The sequence below is a fragment of the Apteryx rowi genome, unplaced genomic scaffold (assembly GCF_003343035.1).
Source record: "Apteryx rowi isolate R43461 unplaced genomic scaffold, aptRow1 scaffold_1508, whole genome shotgun sequence".
Taxonomy (NCBI): domain Eukaryota; kingdom Metazoa; phylum Chordata; class Aves; order Apterygiformes; family Apterygidae; genus Apteryx; species Apteryx rowi.
Genome location: NW_020447762.1, coordinates 8,134 through 30,803, shown reverse-complemented (window position 1 = coordinate 30,803; position 22,670 = coordinate 8,134). Strand labels below are relative to the sequence as shown.

Sequence of the window (22,670 nt, the reverse complement as noted above, 5' to 3'; positions counted from 1 at the left end):
GCCCAGCAGCAGCCCAATTTACACAGGCTTGGGGTGCACAGACCCTTCTGGGGGAGGTCTTTCTGGCCGCTCTCTACAGATCGTGTGCTAACTTAGGTAATTTAAAGCCTTGTAAATTGGGGGTGGGCGCCTGCTCTAAAGGCAAGGGCTGTGAGACAGAATGGAGGTAATAGAGAGCCGAGGTTTCTGACTTGACAATGATGTGAGCATACAAGGATTACTCCAGACACCTAGAACAATAAAGGATGCAGAGAGGTTCTTCCCGATGTCAGAGTGGTTTTTGATGGAGGTCCTATTTTGCAGCTCTATTTTGGTTGCCTGCAGACAGTAATGTTGTCCCACGTGGAATTATTGACATGCCCTTGGTTCCCATTTGCAGACTAGCCCATGACATTGCCTACACCCTTCCTGCTTGTTCATACCACGGGATGCCACTTGTTCCTTCTTCGGGTGTCAGGGGAGCCTTCAAAGGGGCGGGGGGTTAGGGAAATGCCGTGATTCTACTTAGGCAGCACGCTGGTCAAACTATGCTCTCTTTTTGCCTAGAGCTGTCCCTCACAGGGGTAACTTCACATGGGAGCAGACACTTGTGGTTTCCTGTATCTGCCCTTGTGGTTTTGCGGTGAAGGGGTGTCTTAGTCCAGCTCAGAATTTCAAGGAAGAGGGGGATCCTGCAATTCGTAGATGTGTAGGGAAGGCAGATGAAAGCATTGCAGGGAAACATCTGGCACATTATTGCCTGTGAAGCTTCCAAATATGTAAGACTCCAAATACATATATGATTGTGTCTGATTCTTTTCCTGCTAGCACTTTAAATGTAGTATACATATTTAATTTCAATAACCTGCTTTGGTAATCTTGACATTGCATCTTCCAAACAATAATAAGTGATATTAGTGAGGTTCTGTCTTTTTCGTCCCCTTTTGTTGACCTTCCTCCCCTATTTGCCTGAAGTTCTTGGTTGTACATATTTGTAGGAAATGTATGTTCTGTCTATGAACCTGGTGATATTGTACTTTCTCTGGGCCGAAGGCCAAGTTTCTAGGGTCATACCAGAATTCAGAGCTGTGGAAATCTCAATAATTTTGGTAGTGAATGCTCCCTGTCTCTCTTTTTTAATCCTTTTTTTTTTTTTTTTTTTTTTAGGAAGTTAACAGAAAGCTGCTGAGACGTTATAGCTCCTTCCCAATCATGAATTCCCCTAAGAGAACCTGGGAAGAAGAGAAAGAAGATAGATTCTGTATTGTATATAAATGTTTTGTATGGTCTCTGGTGTCATGGTCTCCAAAGACCCTTTGACACTTGTCATATGAGAAGTAGGGGTTTTGCTGATGGCTCCTGATCAGTTCTTGCCAGTTCTTGTCCATGAAGGTTTTGTCAGGAGAAATTATTCCTTACCTGGGTTCAGGTGAGGTTGAGCCCTGTGCTGGATGTATTGCAGTTTCAGTGGCTTGTCAAAGAATTGTAGATAATATAAATTATTTTTTTTAAGTAACTTAATAATATTTTCATTTTTCTTTGAAGTGTTGTGATGTTTTTAAAGTTAATAGAGCTTTTAGCATATTAGCTTGAACTACTACATTTGAACTTATTTAATATGCCTTTATACTCTTCTATAGTTTTGTTTTAGATTATTCTTTGACGCTTATTTTAAGCACATGCTCCCTGATAACCTATTCTTCTCTATTTTTCATGGAATTCTTGTCTGGATTTTTCACATTATTCTTTCTCCATCTGAACTCATTGACATTTTGTCCTTTCACCTTAATGCTAGGATGTGACATGTTGAGACACTTTCAGTTCCATAGGCCAATGATGTTTTGATGAATGTCCTAAAAGCAACTGTAGGTGCCTTGCACATGGAGACACAACTGCAGTTATAGTTTTAGTGTTGTCTGTCATGTCTGAACTGTTAAAAAACATGTTCTTCCCATGGTAATCAGACTTTAGCTCTTGGAGGGAGAGAATATTTAGAGACTGGATGGGGAATGAAAAACAGCATGGAGACTCTGGGAGTTAATTCTGAGAATTATACTGTGCAGCTCTTAGACCCAGTGAAGTTATTTCAGTGCTGCTCTGCTGCACATTCTACTATATTCAGATGCATTACAATTTATTACTCATTCCAAGATGAAGATTTTTATTCAGAGCAGTTTTTCTGTCTTGGGAAACGAAAAATGATTGTGAACTTTGTGTAGTAGATGTAACATATGACCTCTAGTGCATATCTTGGGAATTGCGCTTTGAATTTCTGGTTTAAAGGGGACAGAAAAACAGGCCAGAGACAACAATGAAAAGCAAAATGAAATTTTTCACCTATAAGACACATATCTCCTTACTTACTTACTTTTTTTGTAAGAGTTTAACGACTTCTATAAGTCATTGCCTTCTGGGAAGTAGTTAGATGGACAGCCTTTTTGTTTTCAGTTAAAAAATCTATTTCTTTCAGTCTGTTTCTTTTAAGATCAAAGAAGAAACAAAGGAACACAAGAAAATAATAAGATAACAACAGGTACAGTGCAGCTTCCCAATTCAGATCTTGAATTACTGGATATTCCCAGAATTTGTCTGGAAACTAAACCTTTAAGGCACAATCTTTAAAACCCATGAAAAGAAGAAAAAGGAAGATCTCCTTCACAGCCTAAGGAGCTACTAAACTAGATTAAATAAATAAAGCCATGCCTTGGGATGAAAAAAGATATAAAATATCTGTCATCATTCTGTTTCTGTGTAAATGCTTTGGAGTAAGAAATTAAAAATCCACAAGGGAGTCAAATTCAACATTATTATAGAATGGGAAATGCTCTTGTTCTGCTTAATTACCATGGGATTGGATAACTTTTGTTAATTCTGATAATTCCAATAATTTATGTCACGCTTAATTGTATTCCCCCCCCCCCCCCATTTTCCGCAGGAAAACTTTAATCCTTATTTGTTTCTCAGGCTAAAAGATGCTTGTAGGAAAACTGTGCACTGATACCAGTTTAAAGTCCAAAACAATTAATCCAGTGCTTTGGATGATTCTCTGGCTTAGACACATCCTTTAAAATGAAGAAAAAAATTCCATCTGGGTAGTGCCACTGTTTGCACAAATTCTCCAGGATTCTTGAAAAAATTGAACAAAAATGGAGTAGAAATATTATTCCTATTTAGTTTCTCATACCATTTCAGCATCGTCAAGCATGACTTTGATCAACAGTCACTTGAGTCTTTCAGGAGCTAATATGGTGAAGTTGGCAGCTGCTAGGAAAATGTTCATCAAATTCCTCAAACTTTAGCAAGCTCAGCATCATGACAGAAACCATCCTTCAGAGAAAGATTTCAGGACATTTCATTATTTGTATTCACAGTAATCCATATATTATTATATTAAGATACTTCTGTGACAAACATCAGTATCTATAGAACATTCCAAAAACGAAACAAAACAAAACAAAACAAAACATTGTTCAGTACTTAGATTGATATGATCATTAAGATTAGATGAGAGAAATGCCTTCCAAGAAAAATGGTGAGCATTCCCACATTTGAACAATTTAAGTGGGGGAAGGACACAGAATAATACATGTACTCCCTTATTCAAATTATTTTTGAATTATTGAGAAAACACTTCATTCTATATAAGAAGAAGAAACACACATTACTCAAGAGAAGAAATTTGTCAAAATAGACATGACACTGAGCTTTTTTTTTTTCAGAATAAATGTATAATTTGTTAAAATCCATTATCTGTAATATTTAGCTTCCAGTAAAAATATGCATTACTCAATGCAGAGAAATCATCAATGTAGAGGAATCTCAAGGGGATCTTCAAATTTTCAATTGTGTATTTTTTTCTGGAGAAAACCTTGGGCTAGAGATAATGCCATCTCAGACAGAATATTTCCAGCAGTTCAGACTTCCAGTACGCTAGTCTGTGCTTGAGGCTGTGTAAAGATCATGAAATGATACTGTTTGTTGCCTTTGTTGGTGTGGTTCATGAGTATATTTTTACTTTTATTTTTTAAATTTATACTGAAGCTCATTTCTGAGAAAATTTGCAGATACAGCACAACTGCATCAAACAGCTGAGTATGCTCAGTTATATACTGGAGAAAATAGCAAACAGCAACATGAACATTCCCAAATACCCAATCACACACTGACCATATGACTAAACATTCCTCTGGAGGAAGCTTCCTGAAAGATGTACCTGGGAGACTGTAGCAACTTCTTACTAGGGCTTGTTCACTTTAGATACCAGTGCTATGACCTGTTCAGGCTATGTTACTAATGCTGCTGTCTATACCATTTTGCTTGATTAACTGGGCATACTGGGCTTGCTTAGTTATCCTGAGATAGTCAAATGAACGGAGAGATGTTCCTGGGTCCTGATTTTAACTTTCTGCGACCCCCATGGGGACTGGGATTGTAGCCTTTCATGAAACAGTTGCCTAAGTTCCCAATGGGCTGCATAGCTGTCTCTCAAAAAAGAAAATGGAAAGAGAGAGTCTGAGTAAATTAAAAAGGTAGAGGAAGTAGAGAGTAGTAGAAAAGGGAAAAAATGAAAAAGAAGCCATACATGGGGGGAAATGGGGAGAGAGGAGAAGAGTGGAACATGATGGAACAAATGCCATTTGCCTAGAGGTTTGTGCTTGGCTTTCTCAGATACTTTGTTGCTGAGATATCTTTTAGCACAGTAATAGGTGCCTGAGTCATTGAGATAGGCACAATATATTTTTCTCAGGAAAAAGTCCTCTAGAATCACATGTAATGTATTTGAGTGCCCATACAAAGGCATGAAAACCTCACATCAGCCTGAGATTACAAGAACAGAAGTGACCTTCTGTGCCACTGTGTCACTGTGTTCTGTGTGTGTCTGTTGAGACACAAAGGGCAGTGTGTGTTAACCTGGATCCTCCCCTCGGCTGAGTTGGACAGGTGCTGGAAGGAGCCAGATTCCTCCAGCCTTGTACAGTTACCAAGCATGTCTCTTTCCCCTGCTGCTGGTTAGTGAGTTCAGCACTCTTTCACTGAGGGAAGGACATGATCCCCTGCAACCTGCAAGATCTCAGTGCTACCAGTGAACTGACATTCCCCCATGGCATAGACGCTTGTCACTTAGGGAGGTTTGTGTCATTGTCAGCATGCTAAACTCTGCTGTGCCCTTTGTTGTAAGCACAAGAGATGGTCTGGGCCCGTGTTATCATCTTTCTCTCCAACATCAGCTCTGTGTCATTAACCCACTCACATCAGTAGGTTGCTCCACTCCATGGAACTTCTTCAGCTTTTCCAGTGGTTAGAGATGCTGCAAGGAAGTGCAGCTGGCCTTGGGCAATCTGCAGGTCCTAGCTTCTCCAGAGGGACAATAGCTTTTCAAGATGAAGGTCCCTGACAATCAGTCTCTCATTCACCTGTGACGGACCAATGAACCCCTACAATGGAAGAAGGCTCAGAGGAGAAGGGCAAGGGCAAGTGCCCATGAAGCTCAGGAATAATGTGGGATGTGACTCATTAACCACAGCTGTTGCACAGAGAACTGACTTTATCACAACACAAAGGGGACCAGAGGATGACTTTTGTTTTAGATAAGCAGCTGTATCTGTCAAGTGGATCAACTGGTGTAAATGTTTCTTCCTGAGTTTATCAAAAGAATGTTAATGTTTCCCTGAGTTAGCCAGACCAGCACAGGGGAAGTGTATATGTGGCTCAGCCCAATGCAGAGTATAAAACCTGAACAACTAACAAAAGAATTTTGAAGAGAGCAACAGGCTTGAGCTGTCTGCAACCCGTGTATTCCTTCCCAGTGACTGGTGATGTCTGGTGTCATGACGGTGAGCATATTATATAGAGACTGGTAATGGGGATCACATTGGTATTGTGATTGAACTGTATATTGCAATTGATATATTTTGCTAAGTGTATACACTTGTATTGTTATTTCAGTATATTGCTGTATCACTCTGCTAAATTAGTAATCCCGCATAACATCAAATACCTTCAAAGTAAACTTTTATATTAAACATTACACTCTCTGTGTGTGGAATATCTCAAAGAACCTGGTCAGAGAGTACCAGACTCTGACATCATGCTTGGAAATAACCCTGTTTCATCACTCACCACCCTGCTCTCTATAGAATAAGAGAAAAGACTGGATCTTGTGATGGGGTGAAGAAAATCACAGATGAACCCACAGTCACCCAGATTGGTTCTGCAGGGGCCCCTGGCCTCACCTGTGCAAGCCTGCCTGTTGGCCATCCCCAGAGATAGGGGAAGCAGAATATCCCCATTTATCAGAGTATTTGTGCTTTGTGTTCAAGGTGTGGGCAACTTCTCAGGGCTTTTGTGTGGGGAGAGCTATGGATGGGCCTCCTATTTCCTGATATTGCATTCCTGTCCAAAATTTGCAGCATCTCTCTTATCTCACTAAGCATTATATCTTCATCAATGTAAATCTCTTGAGCAAGGGGCTGGTAGGGCAAACCAAATACTACGATTATATTACTAGAATATGGGACTTCTACCAACAAGGTTCCTGTAATGCTTCTCATTTCCCATAACATTTTCAGCTGTTACTTGTGATGTTATCTTTCCTGTATGGTGGCAATCCACGACTTCGATGTCCTTCTCTGTTACTTCTGCAAAACTTGTGCCTTGGCAACACCATGCCCTACTTACTATTCTCTTTCCAGCAGGTCTTTCTATTCAATCAGCATGGTTTTTTTGTTACCAAATGCTCTTTCCCCCTTTTTTACTTTTCAGCCCTCCAACAGCATTGTAGAAACATTCATAAGATTTGCTCTTGTTTCACTCTTAGATACTTCATGTGTTAGTCAAATGGCATTGCAGGTATTCTAATAAGTCTTCCCTATTAGCTGTGATTGTGCAGTTTATTTTTGTCTGGCTATTTTAGAAGTACACTGAAAACTAGCTACACTATATCCTTCCAAGAAAGTGTTCCAGCATTCTGGTCAGCTTTCCCCAGCTTTTGGCCCAAATACTGTTTTACACCTGTTCTGGTGTTAAGTGCCGGCAGCTTGTTCTTCCTTGTATTTGTTTCTCCTACAGCAGAAGGATGGCAATTTCCTAACATATGTAAATCTATTCTACTCTGTCATCTCATCCATGCTCAGACTTTGGACCTCTGCCTGCCTTTTGGGCCTCATACAGGGAACAGGCAGTATGTCAGAGAAGGTCCTGGTCTTCAATGTCCTTTCTTGTGGCTTGAATTTAGCCTTCAGAATGTCACTGTTAAGCTTCTATATGTCACTCACAACAGCTTGGACTATGCCAGGTTATCCTCAGCACTTGGAGTACTCTATCCAGACACTACATGAAATTCTCCACCATAATACCAACCAAGTAAGATACTGAATTGTCCTCTCAGGTATCAAAAAAGAAGGAAGGGATGAGAAAAGCAGACAGAGAGGGGGAAAGGGAGAAAAAGAAGACTGGGTAAGTGGGAAGAAGAAGAATAGGAGAAGGGAATGAAGAGGACAGGAAAGAGGAGCTAACTTTGAGTGAAGAGAGGTGGATGGAAAAGGCAAGGGAGAAATGGAGAGGGTGAGAAGAAAGAGACTCCCATGCAAGCTTAGGGTTGAGTGAGGAGAAGGGCAAGTCTCTTTGTGTACAGAGAGGTTTGCGCTCAGCTTCCTCAGCATCTGAGTCAATGTGTATCTTAGCACAGTAATATGTGCCAGAGTCATTAGCTGAGACAAAATCTATTGAAAAGGACAAGTGATAGCCTTTACTTCCATTGCTCTTGAAGTGGTTGTGGAATTCCTCTTCAAAATCTGCCTTTTCACCTTCCACTGAAAACACTACCAGTTGCAGCATGGTGCCCTTTCTTGGAGCCTGTTTATACCATGACATGTAGGCATGTGTGGTTCCCATCTGGAAACAGCTCAGAGTCACAACTCCTCCCTCTTTGATGACTGCATCCGGAGACTGTTGAAGGGCCCATCCTGGCAGGAGAAAAAGAAAGAAAAAAGAAAAAAAAAGAGACTAAGCAGGAGATGAAATGATTTCAGTGGGGAGGGGATGAAAAAGACATGAAATCTAGACTGGGTAAGGGATGGGATGGGATGGGATGAGATGAGATGGGATGGGATGGATTTCAAAGTTATGGGCCAGTTTCTCATCTGCCTATAAAAGACCAACAGAAAAAGCTGACAGAAAATGTATCTGTATCAGAAATATTTCAGAGGATGATGAAATTAGGAAAAAAAAAAAAAAGTCGTGTTTGGAAATCTGCCTATGTTCCAATCTAGAAATGGAGAAGTGTCCTAACTTTAATTTCCAGTCCTCTCCCCAGGAAGGCTTGGGAATGGAGCAGTGTCCACAACAGGATATACAGCTGGGCAGCTGCAGAGGAACTGATGCAGCTGCTCGAGGGGGAGGGAGGCTCACTTACCCATGGGGGCCAGGATGGCCAAGAAGAACCAGTGGGGGAGCATGAGGAAAGGCTGTGTCCTTCCAGGAATCCACCAAGGCAGCAGCACAGACCCTCCAAACACAGAGATGTGTAAGGAGGAAGTGCTGAGGGAGGAAGAGAGAAATCACAATGGGGATGGGCAAGGAAGTGAGAGAGCCTGAAATGTGAGAACGCAGTTGGCTGTCTGAGAACAGTGATAACACTCATGCACAGGAGTGGATGGCACAAACCCTGAACAGCTGGCTTTATATGTGTGTGTGTATGTGTGTATGTGGTGTGTGTGTGATAACAGGAGCATGGTAGACTTGTGTGGGAGCCTGAGTTTGAGGCAGGGCAGAAGGATGCTGAGGGTTTCCCCTTCTCCCTTTTGCATTGATTTAGAGATGCAAAAATAGGGCATCACGCAAAGAAAGGATACACAGATAAGGGATTTTGGTTTTGCCCTTCTGTCTCATATCTGACTCTCCTTTCCAGATCCCCTGAAACTCACAGACTCCTGGCCCCACAATTTTTAGTGTTCATTCCACTGCTGTTCATCATGTTGCCCCAGATCCAGAGCAAGCTGCTGACATAATGATCCTGGTGTGCACTGTAGATTGACAGAGAAGAAGTCTGTAAATGTTCATCTCTCCTCCAAAGAGAGATCTGAAGGAGAGGAAAAACATTGCCCTTGTTTTTGCACACTGCAGGTGAGAAGTGGGGATTATTTCCACTATTTGAGAGACACTCAGGAGAGATGAAGTCTCTCCTCTGTCAGGCTCCTGACTCAGTAACTATTCATCCTCCATGTCCCAGTGTCCAGAACACTGGAAACAGTGGGCTGTATGTATTAGGCTACTGAATGGGAGGTTTCCCAGTCCCTTAAGTGAGTGCTACAGATCAGGGTATTCCTTTTTGCCCAAGTCCTAACGTTTGTCCCACTGAAAATGGTTGGAGGTGAGGAGATGACATTGTGCTAAGGGAAATTATACCTGAGGATGGTAAGCAGGACCTCAACCTGTGGGTCCAGGAGGGGAAGTGAGTTATCCTGCCCTGGGCACCTTGATTATGTGCAGAATGTTCCCAATGCCAGGGATAGGGGTTGCCAGGGCATGGCAGGCAGCTTCTCAGTAAAGGTCTGTCAGCACAAGCTCCATCTCAATCCAGTGTGCACCCCAAACCTGAGGGCTTGCAGGGGCAGACTCTTGGAGAACCTCCCCTACAAGGCAGGGGGAGAAACATTGTTCACAAGCAGCCCCTCAGTCACAGGGAACAGCAAGCACAGGCTGTTCTCTAGGTGATCCAGGAGCTGACATCAGCAGTGAAGCAGAAAGGGGCAGTGACCTCACAGACAAGGAGGCAGGAAGTTGAGTCAGCAAGTCAGAGTCAGGATCAAGTCCAGAGACAGTAGTCAGGGTCAATCTTTGTATAATGATCAGCCAACAAATCCACAGTGACAAGTCAAGTAGGAGGCCAATCCAGAAAGTCAAATCAGCAAGCCTGGATCAGGATCAGAAATGAAGAGATATGAAACCAGGTGCAGACATAAAACTGCTACACAACTGTGATGCAGCACGAGTGGGGCCCAGGGTGAGAGTCTCATCTTAAAAGCAGCTCTCAAGAGAAGGAGGAGCAGGCAATTGCTTCAAGCTTTCTTTACAGTAGGTCTTATTAGAGAAGGAGCTGACCTTGGACTCAACCAGCTAAACTTCTAGAAGGGGAAATGCACCCAGGACCCTGACACAGCACCAAGACACTGCCTAAGAGCACAGCTGGAGTGTGGTAAGATCTCCCATACAAGACTGATGAGGGTGAAGAAGCTGATAGTAGTGAGGATGCCCATCCCCATCTTTTTCACCAGTACAGCCACACTGCACTCAGGAATGGTGTCCAGGCCCTTTGGATCAAACCTTTGCAGCCCACAACCTACAACCAGCTGGAACATCTGCACTGGGCATTGATCAGAGCCAGCCTCACCAGCTGCCCCTCCGTCTTTTCCAGTTCTTGCCTAGTGGACATGAACTAAAAGCACTTCAGCTCCTCGCCGGCAGGCCCAGAGCTGTAGAACAAGACCCTGCAGATGATGGGGGCATTTGCTGTGGCCTGGAGTGGCCATTTGATGTTCTCATGGGATGGTGACGAGGGCAGACATAAGATGGGTATTCAGGGCAGTGAGAAGGGGAAGTGCTTTACACGCACTCATTTCTGCCTGCTCTGTGAGATGCCTTGATAAAGGCATGGGGAATGGCCATCCTGGATGCAGTGAGTACTCGTCACTGTATAAAATGGGGAAAGAAAACTTCTGGGCTGAGGCACATGAAACAATTAACTGCAGCTGTCTTCTCTGTTGGGGAGATTTTACTGTGGAAATGACCTCTGATTGAGTGGAGCATCAGTCCAGGTTTCTCAGGGCAGAGGATGTGCCAGTCAGTCAGGTCCCCCAGCGAGCCCTCTGCTCATGCTGTAGGACAGAGTCATGGATGAAGGTATGGAGCCATGTGGAACTTGTGGCCTGGGACACTGCAGTTTGCTACTGCCTCAGCCATGGGCCTGGAACTGGTTGTCCAAGTTCAGCTGAGGAATGAGAAAGAGATTTGCTTCAATCTTGTGGTCTTTATGGAGCTAGTAGAGGAGGACTTCAGGGCAACCCCGTGGTTTGGCTGGAGTTCTGTTGTTCCCAGGAAGGAGCCGCTGGGGTGGACAAGGAAACCTGTGACCTGGAGAAGAGGAAAAGGGCTGTGTGAGCTATTCCACACCCTGCTTGCTTTCTGCAGAGAAAGTGAGTTAGTACAACAGGCTGAAATGGAGAAGAAATGGAAGAGGAGCAGGGAAATAGGAAGGGAACAGGTGTGAGAGAGGACAGAGAAGAAAGGGAAGAGAAGAGGGACAGAGAAAGTAGAGGAGGAAACTGAGTAGTTTGTGAATGGCAGAGAAATGAGGAAAGAGAGTGAGTACAAGAAGAGAGGAGAGTCAGAAAGTCATTCAGAGATGGAAAGAGTAAGGAAAGAAAATAGAGTACAAGCAGAGAACAGTCAGAAGAAACCATCACTAGACTCGAAAAGACAGAGTGGGAGTGCAAGAGGAGAAAGCAGTAGCACTGCTAAATACAGGGCTGCGTGTGCTGGGGGCAGGTCCCCTGTTTGCATAGAAAAGTTTGTGCTATGATGCTCCAGCTGTTGAGTCACTGTGTATCTTGCTGAGCACAGAAATATGTGCCTGAGTCATTGACTAGGACATGATCTATCTCCACAGAAAAATGGCTGCCTTTAGTCCCGTTGCTTTGGAAGTGGTTTCCAAATGCCTTCTCAAACTCTGCCTTGCCACCTTCCACTGAATATACAACCAGCTGCAGCCTGGCATCATTATCCCCAGGCAGCTTGTACCAGTACATGACTGAGAAGGGATTCTCCTCTTGGAAACAGTTCAGAGTCAGAGAGTCTCCCACTCGGACGACTGTGTCTGGGGATTGCTGAATAGCCCATCCTGGAAAGAAAAAGGAAGAGATGTGAGGAGGACAGGAGTGAAATTGGTTGAAGGGGACATGAGGACACATGCTTGAAGTATGGGATGGGATGAGAATATCAGCAAAGATATCAGTGTCCCATTTCCCTGAGAGAGATGTATAGACAAAAAAACAAGTGTCAAATAGAATAGGAAATTTGTTTTGAAAAATGATGACTTCAGTGCTCTCACTGGAAGTATTAAAACAGTTAGAGAAAAGGAATCTGTAGAGTTCTCTGAGTAAGAAGGCAAGGAAAATCTTGTTGCCTCATTCATTTCTGATTCTCTCCCCAAGAAGCCTGAGGGAATGGAGGACTGCCCACAATGGGGTATGCAGCTGGGGCAGCTGCAGAGGAACTGATGCAGCTGCTCAACAGGGAGGGAAGCTCACTTACCTGTGGGGGCCAAGATGACCAAAAGGAACCAGTGGGGACCTATGAGGAAAGGCTGCACCCTTCCAGAAACCCACTGAGGCAGCAGCACAGATCTCCCAGGCATAGAGACATGTGAGGAGGAAATGCTCAGGAAGGAAGAGATAAATCACAACAGGGCTGGGCAGCGCAGGGCAATGCGAGACCTTGAAATGTGAGAGCACAGTTGGCTGTGGAGGAGATGTCCTCTGCGGAAGAAAGACTTCCTCTGTTCTCAGGAAGGAGCAGTTTGTGGAAGCAGAGGCATGAGTGGGACGGGAAGGGCTATGTGGCCAAACACCCAGACCCAAACACCCCCTTTCTGTAGGGAAAGTATGGAGTGAATTAGGCCAGAAGGCAAAAGATATGGAAAGGGAGGTGGCAAATATGGCAGGGAAAGTAGGGAAGGGTGGTGAAAGAAAGTCACGAAAGAGGTTGGAAAAGTGGTAGAAGGGAAAAGAAGAAGTACGAGAGTGAGAGGAGGGGCTGGAAGATATTGACAAAAGCGGTAAGCGAAAACAAGACACCAAGAGGCAAAAAGGTTTGGTACACTTGAGACACTTCTCACTTGAGAAAGTGGGAAAAAGAAAATAAGAAGTGAGCCAGGATAAACTGCTGAGAAGAAAAGATGATTGCGAGGCATGGGGAATGGAAGAGAATGTGAAAAATCCAAGTCCAGGTTTGCATGTGGAAGAAGGAAGGTACTTCTGTGAACTGGAGATTTGTGCTTAGCTCTCTCAGCAGCTGAGTCACTGTGTCTCACTTTCAGCACAGTAATATGTGCCAGAGTCATTAAGGGAGGCAGGATCTATTGATAGAGATAGACCTTCAGCTTGTATCCCACTGCTTTTGAAGCGGCCATCACTGAAATCCTTCTCAATCTCTACCTTGACATCTTTGAGTGCAAAAACAACCAATTCAAGCTTGGACTCCATCTCCACAGGCAGTTTGTACCAGTACATCTGATAATGTGAAGTCTCCATTTGGGAACAGCTCAGGTTGACAGACTGCCCCACTCTGCTCACTGTGTCAGGGGACTGTTTCAGGGCCCATCCTGGAAAGAGAAAGGGGGAAAAGGAGAAAATATATTCAAAATCTGGGATGCATAGTGACTGAGTTGGGATAGGAAGGGAGGCTTTCATAAAATATTTCTTCCTCCACAATTATCTGGCTATATTATCCTTACCGTCAATATTTAGTGAGTGACCAAAAGGAGAAAACAGAACCAGTAGCCATTTCTGCAAAGCGAGGGAGAAAACTGGGGTCACCTACAGAAGGAATGATTCAGTTGCTGCAAGTTGCAGAGAACTCACTCACCCAGGGGAGCCAGGATGACCACAAGGACCCAGTAGGGAAGCATGAGGAAAAGGCTGTGTCCTTCCAGGGACCTGCCTGTGGCAGCAGCACAAAGACCGCCAGGTTGCAGTTGAAACTGCACCCTCAGTCTCTGGTGCAAGAGAGAAGTGAGTGAGGATGGGAGTGTGAGAGAAGGAGAGAAAGGTGTCCTATAGAGATGGAGAGAGCAGCAGGGAGTGTGAAGGAGGAGGAGCGATTGGCTGAAGGGCAGTGAGTGGAAAGTGACAATGACAGGCAGTTGCAGAGGACATGATCTTGGTATGGCCCTTGCTCAAGGCTCTGTGTGTCTGTGTGCGTGTGTGTGTGTCACTCATCCCTGAGAGAGAAAGGAAGAGTGACAGATCACAGCACACAGCACTGCAACCTTGGATCTGTAGGACTCAGGCATATTACACTTGCCTGCACCCTCCCTGTGAGACTCTGACCTGGAGCGGATGGTGTCCAGAGCGTGGCTACTTCCCCCATCCTGCTGTGTTTTTGCCAGCACTGCCAGGCCTCTGTGTGGTGCGGTGGGCCCAGCGACACACAGTAGTGGAAGGCAGGTCCACAAAAGAGACCAAGGGCACAAGTGTCCTGGCCGCTCAAGGCTCTCATGGGCTTTGCAGTGAAGTCGTTCTCCCGTGCTTTTAGCAGAAGAGCACCACAATGCCCCTCCTCCATGCCCCTCTGCTGCAGGTACAAGTGTATCCCATTGCTTTCATTTCCCCCTACATCTCCCCAGGAGATGCAGGAATGATTCTGGATCCCTCAAAGGAAAAAGAGCAAAAGAGCAAAGAGGAAGGCCCCAATTGTGCTGGAAAAAGGAAGAACCCTCCCACCTCTGTTTCCCTACCAAGAGTGAGATTGGGGCTCTCCTGTCCAATACAGTCTCCCTCCCCTTCCTATTTCACAGCACATGCCTGTGACCTCAGGGGCCCGGGACACAGAGCAGGCCAGGTTTCCCCTTTCCAACAGGTGTCCCCTGCTCCGCCTCATGTGAAGTCTCCCTGGATTTCTCTCCCTGGAACCACAAATATCCTCTCAAGCAGAGAGGCCAAGCTGAATGCTCACGCCTTTCAGCACTGCCTGCAAGACCCTCAGCATCCTAAAAACAGAGTCTGCCAAGGGTTCCAGGCAGGATCTTGCTGAAAAATGCCTTCATAGGAATGGCAACTTCCCTTGGTTCCCAGAAAAGCTCTCCACCTCCATGTGTGGGACCTCTGTTGTAGGGTGTTCCACAAAAAGACATTGGTGAGAGCTATTTCAAACTTACCTATGTTGGGCATGTTACTAGAGCCCTTGCCTGGACTGGCAGCTCTCTAGGCCTCAATGTTTAGTGTGCTGAAGTTGCCTCTAATCTCTTCTCTTTCAAAAGTGTGTTCCTCGCAGAGAAAAGGATTTGCTGGCAGTGGTAGAAGTGAGAAATGTCTGGATATGGATGCCAAGATAACACTAAGTCCTGAGATTCTTTGGATATACAGTGGCGCAGTACAGTAAGAGCAGGATGTTCTTGATGGGAACAACAGGGCATGCTCTGTAAGGTCAGCAGAGATTTCAAGCCAAATTGGAGCTCCCTTGAGGGAAGACAGGAGAGCTCTGGCCCTATCTCAGTGCCTCTACACTCCCAGGAATTGTCTTGGGAAGGAGGGACAGGACAGCAGGGAGTGGGGTGGGGAGCACCAGGTGACAAGTGTGGGGCTCCTTGTGTCTCATGTGTGTGCTTAGAAACAAAACCCAAGAACTAGTGAGGGAGCAGGGAGAAGCCGTTGTGCTCAGCCAGGAAGGTAAGCAGGGCAGACACCACAGCTGACAACTGCCAGGCAACTGCCAGGCAGCTGTCCTGCATCTGTGAGAACTGCTGCCACAGAACTGCAGGAGCGGGCTTTGCGGTGCCATCCTCATGTTTTTGGTGGAGCCCACACTCGAGGTCTCAGGGGTGCAAACTGTGCTTTGCACCAGAGCTGTTTGTGCTCCCATTGCTACGGTGCCATGACACCTGCTTCAGGTGGGCATGTGCTTCTGCTCCCTGCCAAAGGCACAGGCTATGAATGTGCCTTCAGGTGTGAGAGGCTCCCAAAGAGGAGAGGCTATGAGCCTGCCTTCAGGAGTGATGAGGTGGTGGGAGCGCCCACTCCAGAGATGCACTCCGAGCACTCTTACTGTGGGACTGAACCTTGGCCTAGAGGTAGACATCCTTTGTGGAGAGGGCCGCCTACTCCCCTGAATCATTTCCTTCCATGATGGCTGCTGCAACAGACTGTGGTCCATGCTCCTGTGGGGAGATGTTGCTGCAGGGAGGTGGGATGGCTGAGTGAGGCGTGAGGGTTGCTGTGCTCAGACTGGAAGAACAGGCTCTTCCACACATGCTCCCCAGAGGCACTGCTGGTCATACTTGTCAGGAGCTCCCTGGGTGGCTGACAGCAAACAGGTGATCTGGAGGAAAGCACTGCTCTCACTGCTCACCTCCTTTGTCTCTGCTGGCAGAACAGAAGAGCCAAGGTGTATGAAGCTTGGGAGCCCACGCACCTCCTGGCAGAAGGCTGTGTGTTCATTCAACAGTGTCGCTGCACCCCAGGCTCTATAAGTCCATCTTGTTCCCTGCAGGATCTGTAGTATTCTGTGGCAAGAGTCAGTACGTTTGGAAGTAAGTGGCATAGGAGGGGGTGGGGGAAGAGCGTGGTGAGAAGAGGAAAGAGCGAGGTTGGAGGCTTGTGTGAGACAGGTAGACAACAGTGCTGCAAGAAAAGCTGGAGAAGAGGAGTAAGAGCAATGGGAGAGAAGAACTTGGGCGGTGGGGGGAGCAATGAAAGGGACAAAAACAGGCATGGAGGAAGGATTAGGAAGAAAAAGGCAATGTGGGCACAAGAAGAAAGGACATGTGAGACAGAGGGAAGGAAAAGAAGGGTCTGGAGTTGCAAACTCACAAAGAGGAAGGATGAGAACAAGGCAAGGGGAGCTAGGGAGGGGATGAGAAGAGGGAGGTTTCCCTGCCTGTTACAGGCCTGGCTTGGGAGGAGGTCAGTAGATTCCTGAATGGGAAGACTGGTTTTGGGCTCAGTATTCTCAGCAGTTCAGTCACTGTGTATCTTGCTCAGCACAATAATAAGTGCCAGAGTCATTGAGCAAGGCAGCATCTATTGACAGAGACAGACCCTCAGCTTGTATCCCACTGCTCTTGAAGTGGCCATCACTGAAATTCTTCTCAAACTCCTCTTTGCCCATTTTCAATGCATAAACCACCAGCTGCAACCTGCTGTCTGTCCCCTCTGCCTGCTTATACCAGTACATTGAGTAGTGATCCGTCTTCATGTGGGAACAGTTCAGGGTGACAGACTGCCCCACTCTGATGATTGTGTCAGGAGACTGTTTCAGGGTGCGCCCTGGAAAGCAAAAGCAGAAGCAGTGAGGAGATGGTGGGAAAGGGGTTAAAGAGGGAGCTGAGGAAGCATACTTCCCAACCTCATTCATGTCTGCCCAGGAAAGCTTGGGGAATGCAGCAGTGCCCACAACTGGATATGCAGCTGGTGCAGTTGCAGTGGAACTGATGGAGCTGCTAAAGGGAGAGGAAGGCTCACTTACCCAGGGAGGCCAGGATGGCCACAAGGACCCAGTGGGGAAGCATGAGGAAAAAGGCTGTGTCCTTCCAGGGACCTGCCTGTGGCAGCAGCACAAAGACTGCCAGGTTGCAGTCGAAGCTGCACCCTGAGTCCCTGGTGCAAGAGAGAAGTGAGTGAGGACGGCAGTGTGAGAGAAGGAGAGAAAGGTGTCCTACAGGGGTGGGGAGAGCAGCAGGGAGTGTGAAGGGGGAGGAGAGTTCAGCTGGCTGGTCCTGTTAGCAGGAGAGCACCACAGTGCCCCCTCCTCCATGCCCCTCTGCTGCAGGTACAAGTGTATCCCATTGCTTTCATTTCCCCCTACATCTCCCCAGGAGATGCAGGAATGATTCTGGATCCCTCAAAGGAAAAAGAGCAAAAGAGCAAAGAGGAAGGCCCCAATTGTGCTGGAAAAAGGAAGAACCCTCCCACCTCTGTTTCCCTACCAAGAGTGAGATTGGGGCTCTCCTGTCCAATACAGTCTCCCTCCCCTTCCTATCTCACAGCACATGCCTGTGACCCCAGGGGCCCGGGACACAGAGCAGGCCAGGTTTCCCCTTTCCAACAGGTGTCCCCTGCTCTGTCTGGTGCACATGGGCTGCAGGCATGGGAGGTGCTCAGACAGAGCATTGCTGGCTGGGGAGCCAGGCTGGGCAATGCACATTGCAGCTGAGAATGGGCTGGGTTTACTGTGGCCATTGAAAGGGTCCCCATTGCCAATGAGTTCCTTGGTGTGTGTGTGGGTGGCAGGGCAGTGTGGTGCCAGTGTGTGCTTTGGGAGGGAGACTATGAAGCAGGTGAGTGAATCCTCAGTCTTTCCCCACTCCCGCCCAGGTGGTCATATGGTTCCCTGCAGTAAACATCCCAGACCAGTGGAGTGGTCACTGCAGGAGAGTAACGTAGGGTGAGATATACACGGCAGTGTATGTGCATGGAGCTCCCTCCAGCCATCAAGCAGTTGAGCTGGTGAGAGGTGCTGGAGTTCACAATAGGAAATGCCCAGAGAAGAAACCAAGCGCAGTCTGTGACAGACTTCCTGCTTCCACGGAAATGTCTGCAAATGCATCTTCTGGATGCAAAGCATCATCTGAGCCAGCGCATAGGATCCTGGTCTGTGGGTATTGCTGTGCTGTGTGCCCATCATATCCTGCTGTTGTAGTTCAGCTGCTTCCCAGATCTCCCAGCATCACCTGTGAGCCACCCAGACACTTGGGATCAGCCTCCGGATGCTTTAGCCATGAACACTGGGTCCAGGCTTCAGGGCACCCTGAATGCTCTCCGTGCTTAGTGAACCATTTTGAGTGCTGCCACGGGGCTCTAAGATAGAGGTCTGGTCTTGCTGTCACACGCTTTTTGGTGGTGCCAGCACAGCACAGATCAGAGTGGCGAGCTGTAGCTGTGGAGGAGACTTCCATGGCTGTGGAGCAGACGTCCTCTGTGGGGGAAAGACAAGAGTAGGCTGGGGCAAGCAGGAGGGGCAGGGTCATGTGGCCAAACTCCCAGGCCCAAACACCCCTTTTCTGTAGGGAGAGTATGGAGTGAATTAGGCCAGAAGGCAAAAGGTACGGGAAGGGAGGGGGCAAATATGGCAGGGAAGGTAGAGAGGGATGGTGAAAGAAAGTCAGGAAAGAGGCTGGAAAAGCAAGAGGGATTTGAGTTAAGTGAGAGGACATGTGTGGAGTGGAGAAGCTGAAAGAGAGACAGAAGGAAGAAGGAGGAGGAGAAAGGGAGGCAGAGAGGTGGGGAAGAATTGAGGAAAGTGGATATAATGTGACTGAGAGTAAAAGAAGAAGGAGGCAAGGAGCGATGGCAAGGGAAGGAGAGAGGCTGGACAAGTCAACTCGGAGAGACTGAAAAGAGGAGGAAGGGAAGGCTAGGAAGCAGAGGAGGTAATGAGTAGAAAGTGCCTGTCCTGCCTTGTGCAGCATGGATGAGGAGGAAGGCAGGAGCCTTCTGTGCAGAGAGAGGTTTGTGCTCAGCTCCCTCAGCAGCCTAGTCACTGTGTTTCACTCTCAGCGCAGTAATATGTGCCCGAGTCATTGAGAGAGGCATGATCTATCAAGAGGGTCAGCCCATCTCCTTGTATTTCACTGCTCTTGAAGCGGCTTTGGAATTCCTCCTCAATATTTGCTTTACCACCTACAATTGCAGAAACCACTAGGATCAACCTGGAATCCTTCCCCAAAGGCAGCTTGTACCAGTACATTACTGTGTTGGAGGATTTCTTCTCAGAGCAGCTCAGATTCACGGCCTGTCCTTGTTGTATGACAGTGTGTGGGGACTGTTCCAGAGCCCACCCTGGAAGGGAAAAGGAGAAGCATTGAGGAGAAGGGGGAGAAATGTCTTAATGGGGAGATGAAGAAACATACTCAAACAGAAAGTGGAACAGGGCATGAGTTGGGACAAAATGGAAAAGCAAGGAGGAGACAGAGTGGGGTAGTAGAGAAAAGGGTGAGAAGGAACAAAGCAAGCTAGGCAGCACCAGAAGGGATAGGACAGCTCTTCAGATCTGTCAGTGACTATGCCACCCCTCTGTGACAGGCAAGAAACATTCCTGGGCAGTTTGTGTCCTTTAAGGAAAGACTTCTGTGCTGTGCATGTGAGAAAAAATCAACAGCCACTGCAGGAGACAGGAATTCCTGCCCACCTCGTTCATTGCCCATCTTCACACCAGGAAGCCTTGGGGAATGGAGCACTGTCAACAGCTGGGCATGCAGCTGGGGCAGCAGCAGTGGAAATGATGCAGGAGCTGAGGGGCACATTGAGTTCACTTACCCACGGGGGCCAGCATGGCCACAAAGAACCAGCAGGGAACCATGGGGAAAAAGCCCCGTCCTTTCAGGGACCTGCCTTCGGTAGCTGCACAGGCAGCTTAGGCACCGAGATATGTGAAAAGGAAATGCTTAGGGAGGAAGAGACACTCTGGGGATGGGCAGGGCAGTCAGAGAGCATGAAATGTGAGAACAGGTTGGCTGGCTGTGAACGCTGGGGAACGATACACGCAGTCACGGGAAGTATAAACCCTGCACAGATGTGGAGGTGGGGGTTGCACGCACTGGAATATGCTGAGGTTGTACAGGAGCCTGAGCATGTGCAAAGCAGAGGGATGCTGAGGGTTCCCCTTCTCTTTTCCAAATCTCTTGAGAGCTAGAGGAATGAGGAACTGTTACAAAGGACACACATAGGTCCCTTGCATTTTCCCAAGCATTTTCCCTCTCTGCACCATGGCTGGCTCCTTGGTTTTTCTTCTGGCTGTGTAAGGTCTGCAGAGCAGAATAGCACCTACAGCTTCCAGCTGCTCTGCTGCAGGGAACAGTGAATCCCATCGCAGTTAGTTTCTCTTACTCTCTGCAGCGGAGTTAGGAGCATTCCTGAACCCCACAAAGGAAAGCAAGGCAGAGTTCAGACTGAGCCGTTTCTCTGAAGAGAGTGGGAGGGGCTCTGCCCTGCCCCACGCTATCCCTACCCACACCACCTCTCATCCTGGGACCAGGAGGGGTAGGACACACAGCAGGCCAGGGACGCCCTTTCCTGGCTTGTGACCCCTTCCCTGTCCTCTCCACAGAGGTTGCAGGGACAGGAGATGCTCGGAGTCCTGAGCCTTTGCCCACTGCAGTGGGGCTGGTCCCACTTTTGAGAGTTGGGAATGCTGCAGGCTGCTGCAGTGATCACGGAGGGTACATGATGGGTTAGTGTGTGTGCAAAGGGCTGCCTGCAGCCCTGGCTGGTGAGAGTGGTGGGTAATACCTGTGGGAGAGGAGGGTAAATGTCTGTGGGGAGGCCCAGGACAGTCTGTGTGCTGGCAGGAGAAGGAAGGAAGGAAGGAAGGAAGGAAGGAAGGAAGACTTGAGCATGGACCAAGGGGGCAGGCATGAGGGATAGGAGGTGTTCGGGGTCAGGGCCCGCGTGTCCTCTCCCTCTGTCTTTCTGCTGGCAGGCAGTAGCCCATTTCCTTTAGAGATGACTCCTCCCTCGGGCCTGGTGCTTTTCTGGGGGACCCTGGCTGTCTCAGCCTGGTGGTGCCTCTGGGCAAGGGCTTTTCCCAGGCACTGAGACCATCTGTGGTCTCATTGCTGCCTCTGCTGTGTGAAACCCCCCCCATCCAAGGTGAGTTTCCTTTCTGGCAGGACAGGGCTTGGCCCCAGGGGGAGGAGCTGGGATGGAGCCTGTGAGACCATGAGAATCTGAAAGCAGCTCTGTGGTATATTGCCTCCTGTTTTTCCAGGAGACCTCCCTCCTGCTCTGCCCACAGGCCTGGGAGATTCATGATACCTCCATCCTCTGCACAGCACCCTCAGGTGTCCGTGTTCAGAAGGACATGCACATGGCCTCTCCTGAACGGGTGAAAACTCAGCATAGGATAGATATATGGGGAACTAAATGAGCACAGGCATGAAGAGCTGGGAGATGGGCAAGGGTGAAAGGAAGCCAAGTAACAAATGACAGACATGAAGGGGGCACCGTGCAGAGCCATTCTGGCAGCACCTTTCTCTTCCCATAGGAGCTGTTGGGCCCTGCCCCTGGAGCTCAGCCTGGAGACAGGGAAGAGGAAAGAAGTAGAAATGGGCCCTGCCATGGCTGGTGTCCCTGGTGATGCTCCCCCTTCTCATGCTGGGCAGGAAAAGACTATTAGGTTGTCCCCCAAGCCAGTGTTTCTCTGAGGAAGAAGGTTCATGGAGAGGCATGAGAAGAGTATGCAGACGCTAGGCAGGAAAATCTGGAGGAAGAGGTGCAGACTGTGGCACTGTGCAGTCCACTTGCATGCCAGACAGCATCTCCCTCTCCCAACTGCTAGAGCATGAGCTGGAGCACCCATGAGCAGGCCTATGTCTCCCACTCCATGAAGGATTTCTCGGCTTCCGTCCCTGGTGGACCGTGGAAACATATCTGAGCATCAGCTCCCCTGGGGACTTTCAGTCTCTTCTTTCTGGTGGTCAGAGGATGGCACGAGAGACAAAGAAGAGGAGACAATTCAGAGCACCTTGGCTTTGTCCTAGACCTTTTATTCAACCTCTCCCTCCTGCCATTCACTGTCCCTTTCTTCTGCTACATCAGTCTTCGGCATCCATTTGTTCCTGCCCTGTGCCCTGCCGCTACCCTCCTCTTCCCCCTCCTCCCATGAAGACGCAGAGGGCCATGGGCTTGCCCTGGAGTCAACTGCATGATGTGCTTTGTGCCCTGCAACATCTCCCACATGGTTAGGTTCATGCCGACCTGGAGCATATCTGGCAGGTTTCTGTCCTGTGCTTGGTCCCTTTCAAGGCCTCCCTTTACCCCATTATCCTCTGCTTCTCCTCCAGCATTATCCAGAAAGCCTTGGACAGCTGCATTCCCATGCTGCAGAGCAAGTTCTATGCCCTAAATCCCCACTGCTTCCCAGCCTGCATTCTCTATGCCAGCAGAAGTGATGAGGATGATGTGTCTTTAGTTTGCTCTGCC

At 47.7% G+C, this 22,670-nt stretch overlaps 5 gene segments (V, D, J or C); all 5 read right to left on the bottom strand.

The window, feature by feature from the left end:
- Positions 1 to 5,385: 5,385 nt before the first annotated feature.
- LOC112962641 lies at positions 5,386 to 9,395 on the bottom strand. The segment is given in 4 exon segments: positions 5,386 to 5,414; positions 7,611 to 7,943; positions 8,393 to 8,517; positions 9,385 to 9,395. Coding segments are annotated over 3 exon segments (405 nt in total).
- Positions 9,396 to 11,573: 2,178 nt separating this feature from the next.
- On the bottom strand, positions 11,574 to 12,446 carry LOC112962640. The segment is given in 2 exon segments: positions 11,574 to 11,875; positions 12,289 to 12,446. Coding segments are annotated over 2 exon segments (405 nt in total).
- A 590-nt stretch (positions 12,447 to 13,036) lies between these two features.
- On the bottom strand, positions 13,037 to 13,803 carry LOC112962642. The segment is given in 2 exon segments: positions 13,037 to 13,357; positions 13,621 to 13,803. Coding segments are annotated over 2 exon segments (348 nt in total).
- Positions 13,804 to 16,713: 2,910 nt separating this feature from the next.
- LOC112962639 lies at positions 16,714 to 17,402 on the bottom strand. The segment is given in 2 exon segments: positions 16,714 to 17,018; positions 17,218 to 17,402. Coding segments are annotated over 2 exon segments (348 nt in total).
- Positions 17,403 to 19,227: 1,825 nt separating this feature from the next.
- On the bottom strand, positions 19,228 to 20,180 carry LOC112962636. The segment is given in 2 exon segments: positions 19,228 to 19,529; positions 20,007 to 20,180. Coding segments are annotated over 2 exon segments (345 nt in total).
- Between the last annotated feature and the right edge of the window lie 2,490 nt (positions 20,181 to 22,670).